This window comes from Myotis lucifugus, unplaced genomic scaffold (genome assembly GCF_000147115.1).
Source record: "Myotis lucifugus unplaced genomic scaffold, Myoluc2.0 scaffold_157, whole genome shotgun sequence".
Lineage (NCBI taxonomy): Eukaryota > Metazoa > Chordata > Mammalia > Chiroptera > Vespertilionidae > Myotis > Myotis lucifugus.
In genome coordinates, this window is record NW_005871205.1 from 1,940,432 (window position 1) to 1,964,894 (window position 24,463).

At 52.1% G+C, this 24,463-nt stretch overlaps 1 protein-coding gene across 1 annotated transcript in view; it reads right to left on the reverse strand.

Annotated features, from left to right (window-relative positions):
• MYO18A (myosin XVIIIA) overlaps positions 1-24,463 on the reverse strand; it is a 75,850-nt gene that overhangs the window by 48,558 nt on the left and 2,829 nt on the right. Inside the window, exon 2 of the mRNA XM_023759497.1 lies at positions 17,928-19,006. Coding sequence (XP_023615265.1) covers positions 17,928-18,926 — 999 coding nt within the window. The 5' untranslated portion in view covers positions 18,927-19,006. The remainder of the gene's footprint in view (positions 1-17,927; positions 19,007-24,463) is intronic.

The following is a 24,463-nucleotide window of genomic DNA, read 5'->3' on the forward strand; positions in this document are numbered from 1 at the left end:
TCACAGCTGCTTCTGCCCCGCCACCGCCAGCACTCTCCAAGGACGCCAGCCTATCCAGACTCACAGTCAGCACGCACCTCGCTATATGCCCATGTTAGGCAGGCCAGGCACCCCTTGTGTCTGGATATCTGCTTTTTCATTCTTTTGGCCCCTACCCCTGTCACTCTGCCTGTCAGCAGGCCTGTCCCCAGCAGTCTCACTTCCTATATACGCTGTTTCTGCCAAAGGTTAGAAAACCAGATAACCAAGCCTGGGAGAACAGAGTCCAGAGCAGAACAAGGGGGGTGTCAGCAAGACGGCAGGCCCTCCTGTGAGTGAAGGGCCTGGGCTGTCACACGCAGACGTGGTGCCCGCTATATTGGCAGCTCAAGGTTTCCCGCCATTCAGCCGTCCTCCAGAAGATGGCTTCTGGGTGCCGGAGGTGTCCCTGTATCCGCAGAGTCTTGTTCTGAATTACTATTACCCCTGTGCCCATCCACTCCTCTTTTCTGTTCAGATGACTAGATCCTGTCCATTCTGCCTCTGAGAGGATGGGTGCTACTGATGGAGATCATCTCAAATCAGGGTCACCTTCCTGAGTGAAAAGATCAGACCTCTTCATTCAGAAGGGACACCTCGGGCCCTAACAACCCGCTCCGTTTCCCACAACCAGTCCCTCTGCTGCTCAAAGGTCGGAGCTATCTCAGGTCCGTGCCTTTAATAAGCTCAACCTGTGGTTCTTGGAGTCACTCCCACAGCCGGCCAGACACGCTCAGGCCCCTCGGCTTGCCTCCAAGGACAGCCCCATCCTGGCCCCTCCTTGCACTTCACCTCGCTTCTCCATCTCCTTCTCCCCAGCCCACCTGCCTCTCACTCTCTCAGGCTGCCCTTCCCACAGTCCCCCGCCCTCCTCACCACCGGAGCTTAGACTTATAAGTGCCTCTCCTCCAGCCCCTCTACCTTCCCAACCCTCCCCATCTCTCAAGTCCATCTCGAGGCCTCCCCGGCCTTTCTGAAGGCTTTCCCGGAACCCCAGGGCCTGCATGGTAATGCAGTGCAAAAGCACGGACTCACAGTCAGACACACCTGGATCTGAGGCCCAGCTCGGCCTCTTAGAGTTTCCTCTTTTTGAGGGGTGGGGCTGTGAGAATTTTAAAAGAAAATACATGTAAGCACCAGGGGAATTGTAGGTAAAGTCTAATTAAAAACCACAGCACTCAGTGTCTACACCTAAATATCACCATACACCTGGTGGTTCTAGATTATACTCAAGAAGGTACTCTATTAGATACAGTGGAGTCACATACTACATGGGGTTAGATTCTAAAGTCAGCATGTTAGGCAAAAATAGAACATAGTCAAAATTACCCTTTAAAATCCCGTACCTGCTCAAAAACACATGGTTTTGTAGATACTATTCTATATATTCTGCATAAAGGCATAATGTAGGCAGTCAAGGACAGCTTATAATAAACACACACAAAATACAATGTTTATAATGTTAGACTACAGTAATATAGGTTATTATACAAACAGATACTTGAATGTATTGACTACACAGCATAAACTAATGCTTGGATGGGAATCTCTTTGTGTCGTATGTTTAAGCCTTCTCTCCCTGGACAGCAGGGACCACTTCCTACCTCTGTTAGGTCTCATCCCACTCCCCAGCACTAGGCACATGGCTGGTGTTCAATAAACACCCATTGGAGTTAACTAACTGATCTGAAAGGTACAGGTACAATAAGCCAGATAGCACAGAATGGGGAACAAAGGGATATGCAGACAGATTAACAACTTCAACTCCTCTGCTGTCCCATGTTGGGGGAGGGGGTGGGGCGGGGTGGGTAAAAGGTCCTTGGATGTTTCAGGCACTGGGCCAGGCGTGGTGGCTGAGCAGAGTTGGGGGCACAGGCTAGACAGGAGGTTCTGAGAAGTAAAAGACGTCTTTCACTTACTCAACTAGCAGTGCCCTGTCATACCTCCGGGTGAACACTGTGGGGCAGCACAACGCCTGCTTCCTTTCAGCCTCCTCACCACTAGGCTGTGAGCTCCTGAGGCTGATGGAGAGGGAGAGAGTCTGGAAAACATTGAGACTGAGTTTCTCACTAACATCTTAACAAAAGGATACTCCTCCAACCCCATTTGTTTCACTAGTTCCCCTTTAAGTCAAAACTCCTTAAAAAAAAAAAGACTATAAACACCGTTTCCATACATGTACACTAATTGTGTGGTGCTTGTGTTAGTACTAATTTGCAATGTATAAAATGTCACTAAGAGAACTCTTTACTTGGGGAAGTTGGGGTGTCCCGTTTCAAGCACTCAGCTCTCGGGGCTGAGGGCTCCCCACCAGCTGGGTGACAGATGCATGCTCTCGGCCCTCAGCGCCAGTGCCTTCCCTCTCTTGAGAAGGGTTACCCTTCATTCCTTATTTGTTTGTTGGTTGGTGTATAATATATATCTTCTTTTTTTATAAAGTGCCAGTTTTAGTAGAAGTGCCTGGTACCCGCTGAGGCATCAATGTGTGTGTTTGTTTTTTTGAAGTTTCACTGGGCACTGATGACCAGTGGGTACCAAAGTGGAAGAGGACAGAGGACCCCCTTGAAGAGGCCTCGGGATGGCCACAGGGAGGGAAAGGAGGGGGGGACACCTGTCTGGGTGAAAGACGCGCGCCCAGAGCTGGGCCCAGGCACTCGGGACCTTGGGGCAGACAGGCCAAGGCTGGGGGGAGCCCAGCCGGCCCCAGGCCCACGGTGCGCCCGGTGCTCCGGGCCCTGCCCGCCGACTGGCGCAGGGGCGGAGCCGAGGGCAGGGCCAGGCCGGCACATGCGCTGGAACCCCAGGCTGCACCCGCCCTGCAGCGCCGCTGGAGCCCAGCAGAGGGCGGGCCGCCCCTTCCCACCGGCCGCACCGAGGCCCAGGCCACCGGATTTCACTTCCACCTCCAAGAGGCGTCCCCCTGAGAGCTGCAGGCTGAGGGGCCTGGGGCCAGCTGCAACATGGCCTCTGGCTTTACCCTGGAGGGCAGGGCCAGAAGAGGCAAAGATGAGCTCAGCTCTGACTCTGCTTTCATCACTGCTTCATCCCCAAAGCCCTTCCTATAGCAGGCACTCAATAAATGCTTAGGGATGAAATAGAATGAATGAATGAGTGGACAAACCGAAGACTCCAGCGACGCTTTGAACCTGTGTGGTGGGCAGAGGTCTGGGACAAGCAGGAAGGTCAGTGGACTGGGGTGGCCAGGCCCAGATCACTGCCCCAGAGGTGATCCCTGAGGCCTAGGGCTCCACGCTCCCCAGCCCGGCCCTGGCACTCCCAAAGGTCTGCTCAGAGCCTGGTGACACCACACCATCTCATGGGCACAGAGCCCACGCAGGGATGTCTGGGCTTGCATTCTCTGCTAAGACCAGGCGTCTGTCCCTTCAGAGTCAGGTCCTGGCTGCCTTCAGGAATCACCTGACTGTCAGCTCGCATAGCCTTCAGTTCCCTGAGGATTCTTCAGCTGCTGGGGATTTCCTCGTTGCCCTGGGGATTTCCAAGCTGCCTCTGCTTCCTCAAGCTCCCATAAGGCCCAAAGCCAAGGGCCGGCCCTGAGGATGGTTGCCCAAAATCCTCCTTGGGTCAGTTCTGAGTCTACTAAATGCCCCACGCGCGTAGTCCCATCCCCACCCTCTCTGGCAGACATGAGAGAATGAACATAATGAAGTGTTGTTCTCTTTTCCACATAAATGACAACTCTTCCCCATTTACACAGAAGGAAAACAGGAAACCCAGTTTAAGGGTTAGCCACACCGATTTAAATAAAATATCAATAAAGTCTTCTTGTGTTAGGGGCAAGAAAGGAATACTGGGGACTGGCTATGGTTGTGGGAAATATTGATCATGCTCTGTTAACCGTGATTGCCTTGTGCTGGTTAAAGAGGGGCCGTTCTGACCTGGCTGGGAGTTGTACGCCCTCGGGACTTGGGAGTCAACCTTGGAATGCGGGCCATTCTCATGGAAAGATTAACACACCAATGGAGTCCCACTCCAGCCTCCTACTTCCCCCGGCCTGTGGTCCCTACTTCCCCAGGCCTATAATCCAAGTTCCCTGTGTAATCTGTGTCCTACCCTACATAAGCAGCTGGTTTATGGGGGGCGGCAGAGCAGGTTTTTGTGGACGACCTGCTGCTCCCCCATACTGCCGGCAGTATTGGAATAAACAGTCCTTTTCTGAACCTCTGAGTGTGCATGGTCTGTGCTTCCCGCCGACCTGATTTCTGCCGTAACATCTAAAGGGTGAGAATTGGAGGCCTGTGGTGCTTATTCTCAAAGTCAGAGGCTGTAGATCAGCCTCAGGTTCCTCCAAACACTGGACATTCAATAAACGTGTGAGGATCTGTGTGTTCACTTCTGGAGGCCCCTCTTGGGCCTGTTTTGAGAACTCTTTGAGGTAAAAATAAAGCACAAACCCAGTCTCCATAGAAGCAGGAAGGAAGAAGTAAAAGCTCCGACTTTTCCTACCAACCCACCACCCCCACATTAACAGCCCCGGCCAAATCCACTGGGGCATGTGAGCACCTGTGCCACAAAGCTGGGCAGAAAACGTGCTTGTCGAGCGGGGGAGCACTGCCCCAGTTGCGGTGGCTCTCGGCCAGGGCCCTGCTGGCTCTGGGGCCTCAGGATTCCAGAGCTGGTGAAGTGAAGAAATGCCAGAGAGGACAGACTTCCTCCATGAAAGGAAGGGAACAGGCCACCCTCCCCAGCCTCACCAGGCGGCTGCAAGAGGAGACAAGCCTTCAAGAGCAGCTCGCATCTCTTTTCGGAGAGCTGCCTAGAGCTGTGCTAGTTAGCGTGGTAGCCACGAGCCATGTTCGGTTCTTTAAATTGAAGTTAAGCCCGAGCCGGTTTGGTTCAGTGGATAGAGCATCGGCCTGCGGGGGACTGAAGGGTCCCGGGTTCGATTCTGGCCAAGGACACATGCCCAGGTTGCGGGCTCCGTCCTCAGTAGGGGGCATGCAGGAGGCAGCCAATCAATGATTCTCTCTCATCATTGATGTTTCTCTCTCTCTCCCCCTTTCCCTTCCTCTCTGAAATCAATAAAAATATATTTAAAAAATAAAAACATACATTGAAGTTAAATAGAAACAATGTTAATCTTCCTGATTACATGAAAATCAGATAACATTTAAAATTCAGTTCCTCAGTCCCACTGGCCACATTTCAAAGGCTTGATAGCCCCATGCGGCTAATGGCTACCAAGGTGGCAATCACAGGCTATGGGACGTTTCCATCGTTGCAGAAGTCCATCTGGCCTAGAAGATCCCCTTTCAGCTTGCCCTGCTCATCCTTGCCAAAGACTCCTTCAGACAGTGCCTCTGACTGCTGTTCTTTCTCACCTCTGTCCCCGTGTGCCTGGCCTTCACCCCTAGGCCTCAGAAAGAAGTGGGGGAGGGGACTGTCGCCACTGTGAACACCCAGCCTGGGAGCAGACGCCCCATGCAGAAGGCTGAACAGAAGCCAGCCCCCACCCCAAGGCATCCCAGGCTTGGAAGAAAGCCTCTCAGTGCCACACAATCATGGCTTGTTTCTGGAGTCTCTGGACCATGCACGGGTAAGACATCTGGAATGTAGTGGCCTGAGGGCTTCCCCACATCACCCGCTGCTGGACCCAGCTGATATTAATGCTCCAGGAGAGGGAGGTCGCAGCAGAACCCTGAAATTTCAAGGGCAAATAAGGCCAATGAAGCCTCACCCGGAGCAGCATGCCAGGAGTTAGGCCATGGGGCAGTGAGGACCATAAAGGAACACCTTCCTGTGCCGCCAGTTGGATGAACCAAATGAGGAAGAAGGGAAGGAGGACATGATGGAGAAAGGACATTGGGGCATGCCTGCCATGATAGAGAGACAAGCTCCCCAGCCCTGTATCCAAGGAGGGGGGGGGGGGGGCAAGAAGGGGGTGAGGGAAAAGGGTGCAGATCTGTGACATTCTATCACAGGCACTTTATTTGGAAGGTTTTGCTACAGTTGTTAGAAAATCCAGTGGGAGCGTCTGGGCAAGCTCTGTGTGTGACAGGAGCAGCGGAAATCAGACCCAGCACCTGGCAGGTTGAGGCCTCCTCTCTGTTCAGTGCCTCAGCTCTGTCCTCAGTACTTGCTTAGCCTGAACCCAGAAGGGCTGTCAGAGGCAAGAGAGGTGTGAAGAGAGACCACAAAAAAGTCAAGTTTGTTCAACTGGAACACAAGTAGGCAGAAAGAAGTCTGGCATTCCAAAGGTATTGGCATCAGCCAAGAATCTGCCTGGAGGAAGTCACAGGAAAGTAGCACAGGTTTAAAGACTGGCATCAAGTTATAGACCAGAAGCTCAGGGCAAAGCAATCCCACTCTGAGGCTACGCTGTGGCCCTTGGCGACCCGTCCGAGCCTAACTTCTCTATGCCCACCTGATCAAAAGCACCATCTGAAGGACGAGAGTAAAGCCCGCACCCCCCGGCAGAGTGAGCCGTTAACAGGCCTGTGGGCAAAGGACCCCTCAAACTTCCAAGCACCAAGGGCTTCCCAACACTCGGAGACAGATTAGTGAGGATAACGGTCATGCTATTCTAAGTGATTTTTATGTATTGATTCATTTAATCCTCAAAACAATCTTACAAGGAAAGTATTATTATTATTATTATTATTATTATTATTTTACAGATGAGGAATATGAGGCACAGAGAAATTTAATAATTTGCCCAAGGCCACCTGCTAGTGAGCAGCAGAGACAGGATTTGAACGCAGGCGGGCTAGCTCCGGAGTCCATAGGTACCAATTATTAATAAAACACACACAGTCCTATGCGGCTCCCAATCTGTGGGCCCTATGTTGTCTTCCTCCTCTTTCCCTGCCCAAAATGAACCGAAGGCAATTCTACAGCCCAAACCAGCTCTTCTATCCAACTTCATATTTGCCGAGCGTCTGTCTCTACAGTAACAAGAGCTGCCATTTTTGTTGGATTTTGAAGAGAATGGGTGGGGAAGGATTTAGGGGACTTTTTACAGCAGGATTCCCTCTTTCAGAGGCACAGAAGAGAGACCGCAAAGAAAGACGCAGGGGCCGGGCAGAGAATCCAGGGCCCGGATAAAAGCTAGGAGAGTCTGCCTCCCCCCACCCAGAGCCCAGGCCTCCAGTTTGAGGCCAGCTTTCCTCCGGACAGAGAAGGTGAGGGCTGGTTGGACTGGAAGCTGATTGCAGACATGCTTTGGAAGAGTAAAAGGACAACCCAGACTAAATTCTGTAGTGTGTGTGTGTGTATGTGTGTGTGTGTGTGTCCGTTTCTACGCTGGGTGTCCCTTCACAGGGCCTGGTTCTGCTACCCAAGCTCAGGGCCAAGTAATCATGGGTGGGGGCTGGGAATGATAAGGGCCCTGGGGGAAGCATGCAGGCTGCATGCATCTATGTGCCTGTGGGGGTGGTTCACGTCCCACCGGGAGGGCAGGGTGGGCAGGCTGATACCCTCACCTTCCCCAGGCCCAGGCCTCGTTCCTGCCTGCCACCCTCAGCCTCACCTGAACAAGGGACTCCTGTCATTGTCCAGAAATCCTGAGACCAGAATCATTCCGAGGGGGCTCTGCCAGGCAAGGCCAAGAGCTCAGGGGAATCAGGGTGTTTGCTGGTCACTTGATTGCAGGAAAACAGCCCACAGCAGTCCCCCAGGCTTCTCAGGCGGTGGGCCCATCTCCATGTCTCCAATGATATTGATGCATGGCCAAGTGAGTGGGGACCTTATCCTGCGCCCGTGTGTCCTTTAGGTCACCTAGGCTACCGGCAGCAAAGGGTGCAAGGCTGGGCCAGGCCCAGCATGGGCTGGGTCTTCTGTGCCTGAGGTGCCAGACACTCAGGCTCCTACAGCCTGGACAGCTCCGGGGAGAGCGAGGTAGGAGATACCAGCCCACTTGGGAGGAAATCTTTCACTGTCTGAAGCTGTGCTTCTGCAATCAGTTCAACCATCAAACCAGACCACAGAGGAGGGAGGCAGGGGAGGGGAGGGGAGGGGCAGGCTGCAGGCCCCAGCAAGAAGAACCAACACAGGGAGATAGTATCAGGCCCTTCCCCTCGATACATCCCTGGAAAGCTCCCCTGGCATCTCCAGACATTTTCCCCTTGTTGTGATGGGGCTGGACATGAAGCTGGGAATCACAGAGTCGTGCCTGTCTCATGTGCCTGACGGGGCTGTCACTGCTTGGCCTCCAGCCCATGCCACTCTGGGCTGAGCTCTCTCTTGCTGCAGATGTCTTCTGCTCTAGAGGAGGCAGAGGCCCCCTGATCACAAGGAGGCATCCTCAGCCTTTCTCCTCCACAGAACCAAGCCCAGTGTGTGTGACATGGAGCAGGTGCCCTTCGAGGCTTCCTGACACCTGCCTTGGTTGTGCTAAGACTCTGGGTCTTAGCCCTTGGCCTTCCCTAGAGTCCAGAGCCATGCCCCTTCCTGCTCCAACCCACCCCCAGCCCTCTTTTACCCAGAGCCAGGGGCAGCCTGTTCTGCTGCCAGAGAGAGAAAAGAGCTTGGGAAGTGAGGAAGCTGCCTCCCTGTGGGTACCCTGCACACCACAGGGCCTGGCAGTGAGAGAAGTTGGGGAGGGAGAGAGGAAGTGAGTCAGCTCCCTGCAAAAATGGGAATGGGAGGGAGGAGCCAGCAAAACTGAGCTCAGGGGACAAAGGGCACAGGAGAAAGGTCACCAGGAAAGGGAGCCAGGCTCACCGAGTGGAGGACAGATACAGGCGACACACTCAGCAGCGCCACCTCCTACCAAGGCTGGGTGCCTCCACGGGCCAGAGAGCCTGGGCCCGGCAGGCACAGCCCCACCTGAGGGCGGAATCCGAGGCCGCTCCCTTCGTGACTCAGGCGTGGCTGGAGGAAGTGAAGCCACGGCCATGATCTCTCCTCGCCGAGGTGGAGTCTCTGGTGCCCAAGGCCTCCCAGGACCTCTCGGGAGCCCCACAGCTCCAGAAGCCCAGGTTCCCCCAGACCCGGCCCAATGGGGAGACAGATGTTTGCATCTCCAAAGAGGGTGGGAACTGAGCCGAGGCCTTAAGAGCAGAGGAGCTCGGGCGGCCCTGGCATCCACCATGGCCCTCTCCAGGAGCCTCTGCCCAGCCAGGAGCTGTCCCCGGGCTCCAGCTGCAATCTGTTGCTCTGACTGGGAAAAATCCTGGCCGTGAAAATTCCCAGCCTGTGGCATTCCAGCAGGAAGGCGGCCAGGGAAAGCAGCAGAAGGGAAGAGGAAGCCATGAACCCTGAGGGCCACATTCCGCGCCCTCCCGAGACCTGCAGCCAGCAAGACAGGCACATTCCTCCAGGGCCCCCTGGGGGATCTTAGGCAACAAACCTAAGGCAACTTACTTAACCTTCACCCCTCTGTAATCCATATTCCCAGGGCTGGACACTGTGTGACCCTGCATGTGCTTCTGACCCAAGCTGTGCCCTGGGGGGGGGGCGGGGGGGAGGTCCAGTGAAGGGGCAGGAGACAGGCCATCCCCAGGAACCCCCCTCCCAGAGCCCCTTCCCCAGGCTCCTGCTCCTAGATGCCTGAGCCCATCTCTCCTCCACGCCTGTGGGAGCTGCCGAGTGCCAGGGACACAAGAAACAGAGTCATGGTAATGTCTGCAGACCAGTCACAGCCCACTGTGGTCCCCCAGGCTTCTCAGGGGGGGCCCAGTTTCCTTCTGGCCTCTATTGAGGCAGGACATGGTCATGTGCTGCAGACAGGTCACCCCGGCCAGCGGGGAGGGTCCGAGGAACCCAACCTGAGCTACACAAGGAAAACTAGACAGAGAATGGGAAACCAATTCCTGACTAGAGAACCATCTTCTTCAAAAACGAGCCCCTGTTCTCATGACCTGCTCCCGCCCTGGAGAAAGGAGACAACTCCTTAATTGCTATCTCGATGAATGCTATGAAGGAGAAGGACGGGGTGCCGCCCGAGTGCAGACCTGACCGGGTCGGGGAGGATCAGGGAAGGCTTCCCCGAGGAAGTGATATTCAAACCGAGCCTATGAGTGTGAGGGCATGAGGGTGGGCAGGGAAGAGCATTACTACGGACAGAAGGACCAGCAGGAGCGCAATGGTAGCAGCAAATGAGAACCCTGCGCTGCACACCCACTACCTGCTAGGCACCCTGCCAGGCCGTGCGCCTTGCCTTTCCCCCACAGTGCGCGCTAGGAAACAACAGCGATCCGCCCCGGGCAACGGAGGAGGACCCGTTCTTGGTCAGAGGTGACAACGGGGATCCTGCCACCCCAAGGGCCGCGGCGGTAGGTACTAGTATGTCAGTAAGGGCCAAAGCGGTGAGGGGGCAACTCGCCTGCCTCCCAGGATCTCACGGGGAGATGCAGAAGGGGCAAAAGTGCACCCTCCACCACTTCTGGGTGACGCACCCAAATGCTGCCAAGGCAGATGCTGCTTCTCTTCCTCGGCCTCTCTTGCCAGGACTTCTCCCAACTCCCACGAGGTGAAACCCTGCCTGCCTGCCCCTTGGGCTCACGGCCTCTGGTTGATCTTCAGGAGGGCCTGAGAGCAATGGTCACACCTTCTACGCTCACCGTCCACAGAACAAGAGCAAGGGTGCAGTCACTCTGGCTTCCCGTCCCTTCTGGAGAAGAGGCCTCTAGGGCAGCAGGAATCAGAAGGGCCAGGCCTGGGCTAGGCTAGCCAGACACTGCCTTCCCCTGCCCTGTACAGCAGGTCCTCCAATAATGTCATCTCGTGCAGCGTCATTTTATTATAACACTGAGGAGATGCTGTAGGAACGCAACTCTTGCTTATGTCAATCAGCCTCTGCTAAAATTGGTCTCATTATCCGTCATTCCGTCACAGTTCTAAGAGCCCATTGATGACATTAAGGGAGGACTTACTAGAGAGCATGCTAGTGAAGAGCAAGGAGCTGATGCCCTGAGTTCAAATCCTGACAAGTCATTTAATAATAGCTTTGAAACATTAGGCGATTTACTTGACCTTAACCCAGCCGTGGGCAAACTACGGCCCGCGGGCCGGATCCGACCCGTTTGAAATGAATAAAACTAAAAAAAAAAAAAAGACTGTACCCTTTTATGTAATGATGTTTACTTTGAATTTATATTAGTTCACACAAACACTCCATCCATGCTTTTGTTCCGGCCCTCCGGTCCAGTTTAAGAACCCATTGTGGCCCTCGAGTCAAAAAGTTTGCCCACCCCTGCCTTAACCTCTCTGTAACCCAGTTTCCACACCGAGGAAGTAGAGATCATTATAATACCTAAAGGGCTGTTGGGAAAATTAAATGAGTTAATACGTATAAAACACCTAGAACAGTGCCTGATGTGCAGTGACCGCCAGCCATAATCGTCATCCTTGCTATTATTTTCCATGCCCTTTCCTCAAGGCCTTTCTGCTCAGCTGAATCTTTATCAGATCAATTAAACACCACTTAGGCAGCACGTGTGTGCCACACACTCTACTGGATGCCAGGCAGAACACTGGACAGACACCCTCCGTTCTGCAGAGTGGCTGGGCTGAGCCGCGATGGGGAAGAATGCCATGTCCTGATTCCGAGGAACATATGGCGGGAGATCAAGGGAGCCAGAGTGGTGACCTGGGTCTAAGGAAACTGTTTCCCAACCAGACTACAGCCAACAACTGAAAAAATAATAAGCTTTGCTGACACTGTCCCCTGTATTTAACAGAACAGAAGCTGCTGCCAAACACCACGCAGGATTCTAGGGTTGGCTGGGGTCCGTCTGCCCCCTCCCCCTCCAAACTGCTCAGCAGGAGGCCGGGAGCCACGAAGACTCCACTCCTTCGCAGTGCAGATCTGGCATGGTGGGCGCCCACAGAGCCAGCTGCTGGGTGCCTGGGGCACAGCCGTACCACTGCCCAGGACTGACAATGGAGGCGCCAGGCAGCCTGCCCAGGCAGCAGGGGTGCCCCCTCCCCAGCTGGGTCACCGGTCCCCACCCCCACAGAGGCTGCTCTCACCCCAGGCTACAGGGAGGAGAATCCAGCAGCTTAGAGTAGTGGGGTGGCGGGAGCCCTGCTGGCAGGCAGAACGCGTGCTTGTGGTTTCTGGGAAACACTGTAGAGATTTGCAGCATTTTTAAAATACTTGTGTTCCCACCCGCCACACACTCCCCCTTCACCCCACTCCTCACCCACCCCCCGGTCTGGGTGTTTGCATATCTGGTATTTTCCAGAACCATTTCAATGTAAATAAGAGAGATTAGAAGGGAGCAGAGGGCAGGGTGGCCAAGGGGATCTGGGTGGGCCAGAGGGGTTCTGGCCAGGGCCGAAGGGGCCAGGGCAGGCTACCTCAACCAAGGCCCTGCCCCCGCACCAGGGCTCCAAGCTGTGCCTGCAAAAACAACCAATGACCATGGCATGTACCCACACCCAGTTCCGTGTGGCCTGGGCACTGTGCCCACCACCCACGGGCCGGGTGGCCAGGGCACATAGGGGCTGCAGTTTGTCCAGCATCTCACTGGGAAGAAGGCAGAATGGTGCCTCTGAGGACAGAGAAGGGAGACCTAGCAGAATAGAAATGACCTAGTCCACCACTCTATCCTGCTGGCCTCATGGAACCCCCAATCCAGGATAGATAACCCCCCAAATGTCCCTAAAAACCTTTCGCCCATCAGTTCTCATGCCCTTGAACCTGCCCATTGGCCCCTCATTTCCAACAGAACTCCGTTTGAGTCCTGCTCTGAGCCCCCAAGCCAGGGCTCTCACATGGGGAGACTGATGCCAGAAGTGCCTGCAGCTTTGGCACAAAACGAAGTAAAAATGTTCTGTTTAAAAAACAAAAACCCCTCCAAGGATCATTTAGAGCAACATGAGGAACAGAAGCATTCTAGAACTCTGAGCCCAGGCAGCACCCAGCACCACCAGAGCCCCTGGGGAAGCCCACTGCCCGGCCGCTGGCCCAGAGGGTCTGGAAGCAGCACAATTTCGAGGTTCCTTGGAATCTGCAGTCCCCACTCCTGACAGCACCAGTGGACAAGGCTGCTGAGGCTCAAATACTTTCCACCCAGGGGCCTGGGGCTTCCACTATGGCAAAGGGACCTGCCCTTCTCCCCCAGCCAGGCAGCCCTGTCTCCTGCTGGGCCACTGATGTCCATGCCTACAGGCCTCAGGCCTGAGAAGCTGGGCTCTAAGAAGCTAGGAAAAGCTAGCGGACACCCAGGGGCCCACCGCACCTTTAAGCTGGCTTTAAAAAACAAAAAAACAAAACCTACAGTGAAAGAGTTTGGACAAAAGCATCAGGAGTCCCTATTGGAAAGAAAACCTCACCAGGAGCCATGATGGGAGAACACTAGGCTGGATTAATTAAGGAGGCTGCAAAATTACTTTCCCTGGATGTCTTCAGAGACTGGGCAGAGAGAAAGATACTAATCTTCCTAAGCATTTACGACCTGCCAAAGTCTGCCAAAGGGATCTCACCGCATACATACAGATTCTTAAATAAAGACCCATAAAGGGGAGTACACAAAGTGAAAAACAAGGCTCCCTTTCTTCTTCTCAGAGGACGCTGGAGTGGGTTAGTTGGGTATACGTCCTTCTTTGATTTCATCTTCTTAAATTCTGAGAGGACGGAATAAGGCCCATTTATAGAGAACAAGGGTCACATCCTCTCAGAGGCCCCTTCTAATGGCCACTTCCTCCTTCCCACCCCACCGTTTACCTGTACAGACATCTACGATAGCAATGATGGCGCTGAGTTGCCTTTCTTTACTTATGCTTATGCTTCCTCAAGGAAAGATTCTACTTTATTTACTTAACCCCCCAGTGCCCAGTACAGTGCCTGGCCCTGTTCAAGGGAACGAGTACACTGAGGCTCAGAAAAGTTTGGTTAACTTTGGTAAAACTCAAGCAGGTTTTTCTGGTTCCAAAGTCCATGTTCTTTCCACTATGACATGCACTCTCCTAGGTTCTCCTGAATGTGCAGGTGGTTTAGATGGATAGGATGACCTCTTAAGGAACCTCACAGCCCTGTAACTGTTGTGGACAAACTCCAAGGTCCAATGGGAGAAGGAACTCTACCACAGATCTCCAGCAAATGCCTGATAGCTCCACAGGGCGCAGGAAACTAGATTTGACTGGGAAGGGGTGGTAGGCCTTCCTTTAAGCACCCCCCTCCCCTCCTACCACAACCTCATAAACTCAGGAAGCAGTGCTTTCTGGGTAGGGCTCCCATGCAGGCCAGATCCTCTAGCTCTTGGCAGCAGGAGAACAACCACATTGGCCAGAGTTTAGCCAGGTGGGCCTTTCTGAGCTCAGCAAAACCATCGTATGTTCACAGACAATCCACTTGGCTCCCATGATGGGCCTACTGAGGATACAAATGGAAGGGACCAGCTCTCCCTATTCCCAGACCTCAGTCCCCACCCGGCCCCGACTCCTTCTCAATGGGCACTGACTTTCCTACCCAGACTCATGGAACTGGAGAGAAGAATTTTGATCCAACTGGGGTTTTAAGATCCTCCTCCCCTTTACCAACACCTTCCTTAATCTCATCAGACTCAGGGAACTCTTTTTGCCTTTAGAAAAGTTAAGAATAATTTTCTCAAAACAGATGCCCCCAAAACACTTTCCCTGAAGAATCATGGAAAGAATTTAGCATCCTCCCCCAAACCTGGTAGTCACACTTACCCCCTCCTCTCCTCCTTCCCTCACCCCAGTCGGTCACCAAGACTCTAGAGCCTACTTCAGTTGCTTACATCTGAAACCTCTTTCCATCTCCAATGCCTCCATTCATTCTCCCCTTGCTACACCCGAAAGGATTCCCCATAAACAGCCAGAGATTTTCTAAAATCTGTGCCTATCACGCCCCGATTAAATGGCTACATTGTCCTTAGGTTAAAGTTTACATTCCCTAGCATGACTCTCAGGGGCCTTGTGACCTGGGCCCTGCTTGCTTCTCTTGCTGCTTCTCTCAGTAGTGTCCCCATATGCTGTCCCCAAGCCTTATTTCCCCAAGTGTGTCAATCTCTCTCTGATTTGTGTCTAATACAGTCTTTTCCTTCCGTTTGCCTCCCCTATATGTCAGCTCTCTCTCTGATTCATTCCGAAGACTATACTTGAAGTTCCCTTCTGTGCTCCCCAGTACACTCTATCGCTGACCTTCTCAAATGGCAATGCCATTGCCTGCTACTTGACCATCTCTCCCACTAGACTTTGAGTTCCTTGGGGCTGGGTGTACATCCTTCTTTGATTTCACCTTTGAGGCTGGGATTATGTGCTGCACACTGCTGGGTCCCAGGACCTACCACACAGTAAGTGCTCCACAAACGTGTGTTTAGTAGACAGATGGGTGGAGGAATAGATGGCGGAAGAAGGGCTGCTTCTCTCAGACTTGCTGAGTGATTTCTATCAGGTCCCAAGTCTATCCTACGACTGTGGCTCACCCCTCCTCCCAGTGGAGCCTTGTCTGGCAGCTACAGAGACATATGAACAAGGTGTGAGCCAAGCATTCTGGACACACACCATGTGAGAAGGAAACCCAAGGGGCTGTCTCTCCCTGGGGCCTGCTGAACAGGCCATGGACAGGAGCCATGGGGCCTGGCCCCTATCTGTGTGCAGAAAGAGAGCAGATGGCTAGCCAGCTCCTTCAGAGCTCCCTGGGGACAGGCAACGTGTGGACACAGTTGATGGATGGCCTGACGGGCAGGGTGGCCACCAGAGCTGTCCCTGTGGGGCTAGAGTTGTCAGGGTACCCCGCCCGGGAGCATGGAGGAGGTGGGAAGGCTCTTTTCTTGGCATGGAACTAGGATTAGAACTGCTGCCAAGAAAAGGAGCAGGAGTAGGAGTGGGAGGAAGAGGAGATAGAGGATAAGAGCCTCCGTCGAGGCTACAGCACAACCTCCCCAGCTCCGGGGTCTGTCTCAGGAAACCAGAATGCCGGGCTCATTCTGCTCCTCTCCGTTGTGGCCTGAGGCCCCACCGCCTACCCAGGTAAGAGGAGACGTGGGGCTTCTTTCAGCCCTATGCTTCTTGTTGTCCGGTCAGTTCTAGGAGACTCATGAGGAAGGGACTTTCTACTGTGTCTCCTGCTAGAGCCCCGAGGTGGGGGAAGAAGTCCTCTGGGCACCAGCTGGGCTTGCCCCACAGGCCAGAGCAAGCCAGCACTTCTGAGATACCAGCTGGAAGGTGGGATCCACCGGGGTTTCCAAAGCTAAACCGCCCACTTCCCCAGGGATGCGGTAACAGCAGCTAGTTGGGAAGGAGAGCGGCTGGGAAACATGAGATGCCAGGATGATCCCTGTGCTATAAAGAGAAGAACTGAACAGCATCTGTGATGCCAAGCCCTGAGCCCCACAGAGGCCTGTGCTGTGGTTCGGCGGGGACCTGGCAACAATCCCCGGGGGACTCATTCTTTAAGAGGAAGAATATTCTATCTGTTGAAGGCAATGTTAGCCTGGGAGAAAGTAGGCAGACGTGGCAACATGGTGTGGTCTTTGGTGCTGAGATAAAGACAGCTCCCTCTAAGCTGGGGGAAGTTCCCCAAGTTCAGTGTAGCCTGGTGGCTAACACAGAGTAGGTGCTCAATGTATTTCTGGAATTAATGCGTCCAGGTCCTTCCTGGATTCTACGACAGGCTCCCTCCCACTCACTACCCCTTCCTGACTAGCAAAGCTGCCTGACCCCACCAGCCCCGGGGAAAGGAAGGTCTGGAACCCAACTCCAGTGCTTCCTGCCAGAGTCTGACCCTGCGGCTCCCAGGCCCTCCAGGCCCGACATGCTGCTAGGCTAAGCAGCCATCTGAGCAGCCACTTCCCCTCCCCGGGAGAAAGCTAGGCCCGGGACGCTGCCTGTTTCCTTAGCATTTCCTCCCACTTCTGACTTGGACACATCTGGCTGGTCACTTAGTACTGAAAGGTCCTGGCCGGGCCATGTACTGGTCAGGCTGCAGGGACCTGGACAGTCCTAAGAGCCACAGCTGGAGAGAGGGGTGACCAGAGGCCAACTTGTCCTTCAGGGGTTGCCTCCAGGCAGAGCATTCCAAGCTGGTAAGGAGCCAACCTATCAAGAGACCGCTGGGGTTACAGATCTCCATCTCCCTAGAGACCATCTTTTCAGGAGTTAAATCGGGTAGGTCCTTGGGAAGTAAACAGGTATTTGCTAAACTGATGGATACCTTTAACCTCAATCTCTTCTGGGCCTGTGTCACCCTCTCCCACCTTTGCTTTGTGTGGGCCGGGGTCTCAGGGATAATCCGGTCATACTATCTCTGTAGGCTTCATCCCTGTTACTTTTCCAGGCCCATGCATTGCCTTCCTCCAGGAAAGATAATAAAACTCTGGGAGCACAAGTGATCTGTATAAATCAGAGCGTCACTCCCCTGCGCTTCAAACCCTACAACGGTCTCATTGCAATGGGGTTAACTCGAAACTCCTACCACGATTTATAAGGTCTTTCATGATTTGGCCCCTGCTTATCTCGGCAACCTTACCTGGTATTCAACTCCTCACTCACACAGGGGCAAGAGGAGGCCTGAGGTCATCTTCCCAGGAGCTACCAAAGCAGCTGTACATCCTAGATGTCCCATGACAGCCCTGATTTGACAAAACTTTTTTTTCCACCTCCAATATCTAAATAACATGGAAATCCTATACTTTAGTCCAGAATATGAGACTGTCTGTCATATCTGGAACTGGCACGTGTTAGCCTCCATGCCTCAATTTCGGGCTCAGGAAATATGGTGCCCAAACCCTAACCCGCCCCTTGTATCATGAAGCTTGTATGACCGTGTATAGCCCCCACCTGAGGTGCCTTCTCCCCACCGGCCAGGTAGATGGTCCCTAAGCCCACAGAGTGGCCCGGCTTTACCGCTCACACACTCGCTAGGCTCTCACTACAGCTCTTGAGTACCCTAATCATCCACCTAAGTACAATCACAGCAGACATCAACAACCCAGTCCCTGCTCATCCCTCGCTGCCCAGGTCCCAAGGGAAACACTCACATCGGCCGGCTCCCTGCGTGGTCCCTCGCCGCTCCGCAGCCAGCTCCGGCTGAGCTCACTGAGCTCTGGGATGGGTTGCACCTTGAGCCGCACGCTGTCCCCTGACTGCCGGATCATCTCCACAATCTCATCCCTGGACTTGCTCTCCACGTTGTGCCCATTAATCTCCACCAGACGATCACCCGGCACCAGCCCCAGGGCCAGGTCCTTGGTGCCCGCACCAGGCTCAGCAAAGTGAACCACCCTCCGATAGACCTGGCCCTCGGGGCTCCGATCCAGCATGGTTGTACGCCGCAGGGAGAAGCCAAAGTCTCCAGTGGGCCTTCGCTGCAGCTCCAGCTCCCGGAGGGCAGGGGGTGGCGGGGGCACCACGGGGGGCAAGCGCAGGTCAGCCGGAAACCGTTTAGTCACCAGCTCGGGGACTTGGGACCGGGGCCCTGGTCGAGGGTGGCCTGGGCCAGGATGCTGCACCAGTTGTCCCTCTAGAGTCCTCACCTCCACCTGCGGAGATGGGGCAGCAGAGTGCTCCGAGGGGGTGGAGGTCTCAGAGGCACTCTCGTCCCGGCTCCGCTGGGAGAAGGAGAAGCGCTTGACAATCATCTGGGAGTTCTGCTTGGCCAGGGAGCCGAACTTGGCCGCCCGCTGCAGCACAGAGCCCCGGAAACTGCCTTCCTCACCCTTGAGGTCATCGCTGGAGCTGGCTGTGCTGAGGTGGCCCGAGTCCAGGATGACGCTGCCCCTGTTGCTGTCGGAGTCAATGTCAGTCAGGTGCAGGTCGGAGCCGCTGGCCACCTTGATGGGGATGGGGTTGGAGATCTCCAGGCGCATCTTCGATTCACGCTTGGAGGAGCGGTTCAGGTTGAAGAAGCCGCGTCTCAGGCTCATCTCCTCCAGGCTCCTCAGCTCTGCTGCTGACATCCGCTCCTTCTTCTCCTTTTTCTCCTTCTTCTCCTTCCGCCCTCCATCTTTGTCCTTGTCTTTCTTCATTAGATTAAACATGGTGGGGGTGCTGTTTTTGGGGGGGTACCCCCAGAGGATTATGGGTGCTCAGCACAGGGCCTTTGTGTTCCACCTTGCTGCTGCAGACAGAAACAGAGAGAAAGAGAAAGGTTATTCCAGTAGAGCCTCTTCCCCGTCTCCAGTCCAGACGGGGCCCATTGCTGAGCACAGCTACCCTTCACGGCGATCTCTGCCAGGTTCTCTGCCTCACACAATACTGTCTCAGTTAAGCGAAGCCTCATAACACTGCTATGAGGAGGTCTATTGTTACCCCCATTTTACAAATAAGGAAACTTGAGGTTTAGATAAGGTTGTAAAAACCCAAACTCCAAAGTCTCTCATTTCCTATGATCTCTGATAGACCCAGGCTTAGGTGTGCATGGAGGTGGCATCTGGGCGATCTGACCTCCTGGCCAGAGGATGCCATTAAGCCAAGTTGGGACTTGACTGAAGATGCAAACACAAGGGAAAAAGAAAAGAGACTCTGTGCACCATCACCTCCCACAGCCAATGTCCCTTAAGGCAACAGACATCACATGCCACCGGGCTCTTTCCTAAGCCTGGTATCCCTAGAACAGCAGCCTTAGCCACTGCCCGACAGAGGAGGACCTCAAAGGACCAACACTTGCTTAATGACTACCACTTGTCAGGCATAATGCCAGGCCCTTTACACACACTACCTCGTTTGAACTTCACAGCATCCCGGCAAGAAAAGGATCATTATCTCTACACATGAAAAAATTAAGTAGATGTTAGTTGTCCAATAGCTAATAGGTGGCACTGTCAGGATTCAATGGCAAACATTGTTTTCTTTCTAGGTCCTGGGCACCCAAATTGGAGCCGGGAGGGAAGTGAGGGGAAGTTCCAGTCTGGACAGAGGACAGACAGCTGTGTGGTGGGGATGGGGGAGGGCCAGGAGGGGGTCTACTGGATAAACAGGATCCTGAAAAACTCACATCCTTTTCCCCAGACCAACACCTAAATATAGCCTCAGGAGGAAAGTTGTGGCGGGTGAGAGAAGACCTCAGCTCCAGGGCACGTGTGCCTATGGCGCCAACCTACTCCCCCTCCAATGCACACCTGACTGGGACAGGAGTGAGAAAAACCGATGGGGGTGGAGTTGAGAGGGCCTTTCTCGTTCTAACCAGCAGGGAACAAGAGGTAGAAGTAGGCCATACCACCTAATTAGAAACGAAATGTCATTTCTGTTCTCTCTCCATGAGGGCCTTCCCCCTGAACTCTAGACACAATGACCTACTGCAAGGCCCTGGAGAGGCCTTTCCTTTCTGTGTACCCCACCCCCACAACCAAGCAGGCTCCCCATTCTACTGAGAGGGATCTCCAACCCAGATACAAAGCCTAGAAAGGCATCAAGGCCAGGAACTCCCAAGGGCCCAGGTACACTGGCTGATTGCCCAGCACTCTCTCCCAGTGGTTCCTGAGAGATCAATGTGTCCTCTCAAGAGCAGCACTATCCAAAAGAAATATAATTCAAGTCATATATGTAATGTAAAATTTTCTAGCCACCGCATTTTAAAAGGTAAAAAGAAACAGGTGAAATCAACCTACCCGATATTCATTGTCATCTTAATATGTAATCTATATAGAAAACATTGAGGTATCTTATATCCTCTTTTCCATACTAAGTCCTTGAAACCCAATGCCTATTTTACGCTTAGAGCACATTGCAATCCAGACCAACCACATTTCAAGTATTCAGCAGCCCCACGTGGCTTGGCTAGAGGATTGGACAGCACAGTTCTAGAGAAATCTTCAGGTGTAGAACACATCCAAAGAGGTGGGGAACCTGGTCTAGTCACTAGCTCCCTGCGAACCTCTCAGGTACCCCTTTTCTCCTCTCACCTCCGTTTCTATCTGATAAAACAAAGTTCCCTCTGAACTTTTTGGTTCCAAAGGCTCATGCACGTTACCTGGGGGTAGGACGACAAGGAATCTAGGGCCCAAGAGGCACAAAGCCAGGGGCAACCTTGGCCAGATGGGTCTGGGCTGACTTGGGTTGAGGGAATGCCTGGCAGCAGACATCTCTTCAGGGCAGTGATGGCGAACCTATGACACACGTGTCAGAGGTGACACGCGAACTCATTTTTTGGGTTGATTTTTCTTTGTTAAATGGCATTTAAATATATAAAATAAATATCAAAAATATAAGTCTTTGTTTTACTATGGTTGCAAATATCAAAAAATTTCTATATGTGACACGGCACCAGAGTTAAGTTAGGGTTTTTCAAAATGCTGACACGCCGAGCTCAAAGGTTCGCCATCACTGCTTTAGGGCTGTACTTTGACATGGGGAGTCTCTCTGTCTCCTCCTGAACCACTGATGGGGGTGTGGCATAGACCACCACATGCCAGGACATAAATAAGATCTTCAGCTGGTTGCTACCCACCTTACCCACCACTACTTGCACTGTCTTAAAGGGCTGGTTTGGAAGAGGGCTCCAGGGGCACCTGTGGGGAAATGAATAAAGAAACCCACCTCAGGGACCTGGAGGGGACAAATGAGTATCCCAGCCTCAACTCAACCACAGAGAACCCAAATGCCGTCACTGCTGTCCCACCAAAACACCTTTCGGTCTCTAATTCTCACTCTTCAATCCTTACACAACCCTGGCTCTTTGCTGGGAGCTAAATATTTGAGCAGTATCAACAGAAAAGAGGCCCCAAATTCTAGAATCTTTGGGCTAGAAAGGTCCCTGGAAAGTAATTTCATGTAAACCCCTGTCTTGGCAAAAGCTTGCCCCTCACTGTCATTGTGACAGGCAGGAAGACAGACAGTCACAGCCGCAGCACAGGGGACAGTGCTGGCCGGAAATGTTAGGGGATTTGGTATCTAGGCCTGGATCTGTCAACAAGTCACCAGGGGACCTTGAGCCTGTCACTTTGCTCAAGGTTGAACTAGGTGATCTAGGTCCCTTCTAGCTCTAAAATTCCAAATATCTAAGTCTCTTGTGGACACAGGTTAGTTATTAACTTTCTGCTAACGTTACCCCTTCTCATCCCAACCCGGGGGCCTTTGGAGACTGAGTCCATTCCAGCCCTTCATTCATCCCCCCTGTGTTGCCACTGTTATCTGACAGCTCACAAGGTACCCATTCCCCACTGTCATCCCTACAACTGCCAGGCCTGGCTGAGGTCGGGGTTCTCTCCAGGGCCAAATACCTGAAGCTACCTATAACCGTCCCCTTCAGGGTCAGACCTGTGGTGCAGCTCAATGCTCCTCAGCACCCAATTAACTAGAGACCTGGGCTCTGTCGTCTTTTGTAGACCCCGGACCTTCCAGCATCTGCTGTCCTCATGTCCAAAGCCTCCAGTAGCAATGATATCACCACCTCCCCATTCTCCATTCCAGGCTGTAGTTTCTACCAGCCCCCCTTCGTCTCTTACTCTCTCCAACCTTATAGTTTTTCTGACCTCCTTCTCTGCCTTTCTCCCCTCACCCTACTCCAGGAAGCCTTCCTAATTTTAAGGGAAGAAAAAGTATGCATGTAAACTAGAGTATGTATGTAAATTAGGGAATGTACCTAAATCATCGTGATCCTACTATCTTCAAAATCAAAGCAAAGTACCATCGACTCAGTCAATTCAATTGCTTTATCACTTTAAAACAGAAAGCATTTTGAGGGCAAGGACCATTCAACTCAAATATGCATCTATCAATTCACCAACAGGCGAAACAATTTACACATTCATAGAATGGAATACTACTCAGCAACAAGAAAGGAGAAACTAGCCCTAACCGGTTTGGTTCAGTAGATAGAACATTGGCCTGCGGACCGAAGGGTCCCAGGTTTGATTCCAGTCAAGGGTATATACCTCTGTTGCAGGCTCCTCCCCGGCCTGGGCCCTGACTGGGGCTCGTGCAGGAGGCAACCAATCAATGTGTTTCTCTCACATCTATATTTCTCTGTGTTTCCTTCTCTCTTTCACTCTCTAAAAATCAATGGAAAAATATCCTCAGGTGAGGATTTTAAAAAATAATAATAAATAAATATATATATATATTTTTAAAAAGCAATTACTGATACACACAACAGGGATGAATCTCAAAAACATTATGTCAAGTCACAGTAAAAGAAGGCTTTAACAAAAGAGTACATACTGGTATGGTACTGTTTTTAAAATATATATATTTTTATTGGTTTTTAGAGAGAGGAAGGGAGAGGGAGAAACATCGATGTGAATCGAGCATCGATGTGTCCTGACTGGAAATCAAATCAGCGAACTGGCAACTTTTCGGTGCAGGGGACGATGTCCAACCAACTGAGCCACACTGGCCAGGGCTGGTATAGTACTATTTATATGATGTTCTAGCATAAGCAAAACCAACCTAAGCTGGAAAAAAAATCAGAACAGTGATACCTTTGGGAGGTGGGGGTATGGATGGCGGTGGGGATTGCCTGAGAGAGGGCATGAGGAGACTTCCCAGGGTGATGCTCAAGTTACATATCTTGATAGGGGTTTGGATCGACAGGTGTATATATTCATCAATAGTCATCAAATTGTGCACATAGATTTGTGTATTTCATTGTGTGAAATATTCACTCAAAAGAAAAAAGAATTGTTAATAAGTATTGAACCCTCGTCAATGATATGTATACTAAAGTATTTGGCGCAAAGTATACTGATGTCTACAATTTACTTTGAGCTGCATAAAATATGTAAGATAGCTTGATGTATAGATCAAGGGATAAATATGTGATAAAGCAAGGATAGTGCTAATTGTTAAATCTAGGATATGGGGGTTGTTCACTATAAAATTCTTTAACTTTTCTAAATGCATACAGAGTTTTATAATAAAATATTGGGGAAACATGTATATATCAAGCACCTATTAAATGCAAGGGATAGAAGATAAATAAAACTAATGAAAGAGCTTAGGTTTCAGATGTCAGGTAACAAACCTAGGAACAAATTCAAGTTAATAGCTACACAATCTTGGACAAGTTACTTAAGGCCTCTGTGCCTCCAATTTTCCTTTTGTAAAATGGTGATAATAATAGTACCTACCACATAAGGCATGGGAATTAAATGAGATATGTATAGAAGCCCTTCGTATAATGCCTAGCTCAGAGTAAGCCCTCAAGAACGGTAACTGATAGAAGCAGGACATATTCTCACCATCTACATGGGACTGAACTCTACTAAATGATGTGTATACTACCATTAGAGCAGAGGGGGGACTTGGTAGAGAGGAAAGTACACAAATAACTATCAGCACGAGTGTGACTAAAATAAGTCTAGGCATAGAGTCTCAATGCTGGATAGGACCTTTATATATAGAAAGTAAAGCCCAAGAAGTGAAGGCAATCCAATGAGCACATGGCCAATCTGGACCACGCTGGCTCAAGTCCAGAGTCCCATTTAGTTACTGCAGGGATAAGCACAGGCAACTCAGAGATGCGGAACTACGAAACGCCCACAAGCATGAGCAGTAATATCAGACATGTGAAAATAAAAGAGGATAATCATTTGTCCACTTAGCCAGTTTTAGTAAAAAACTACCCGACGAATAAAAA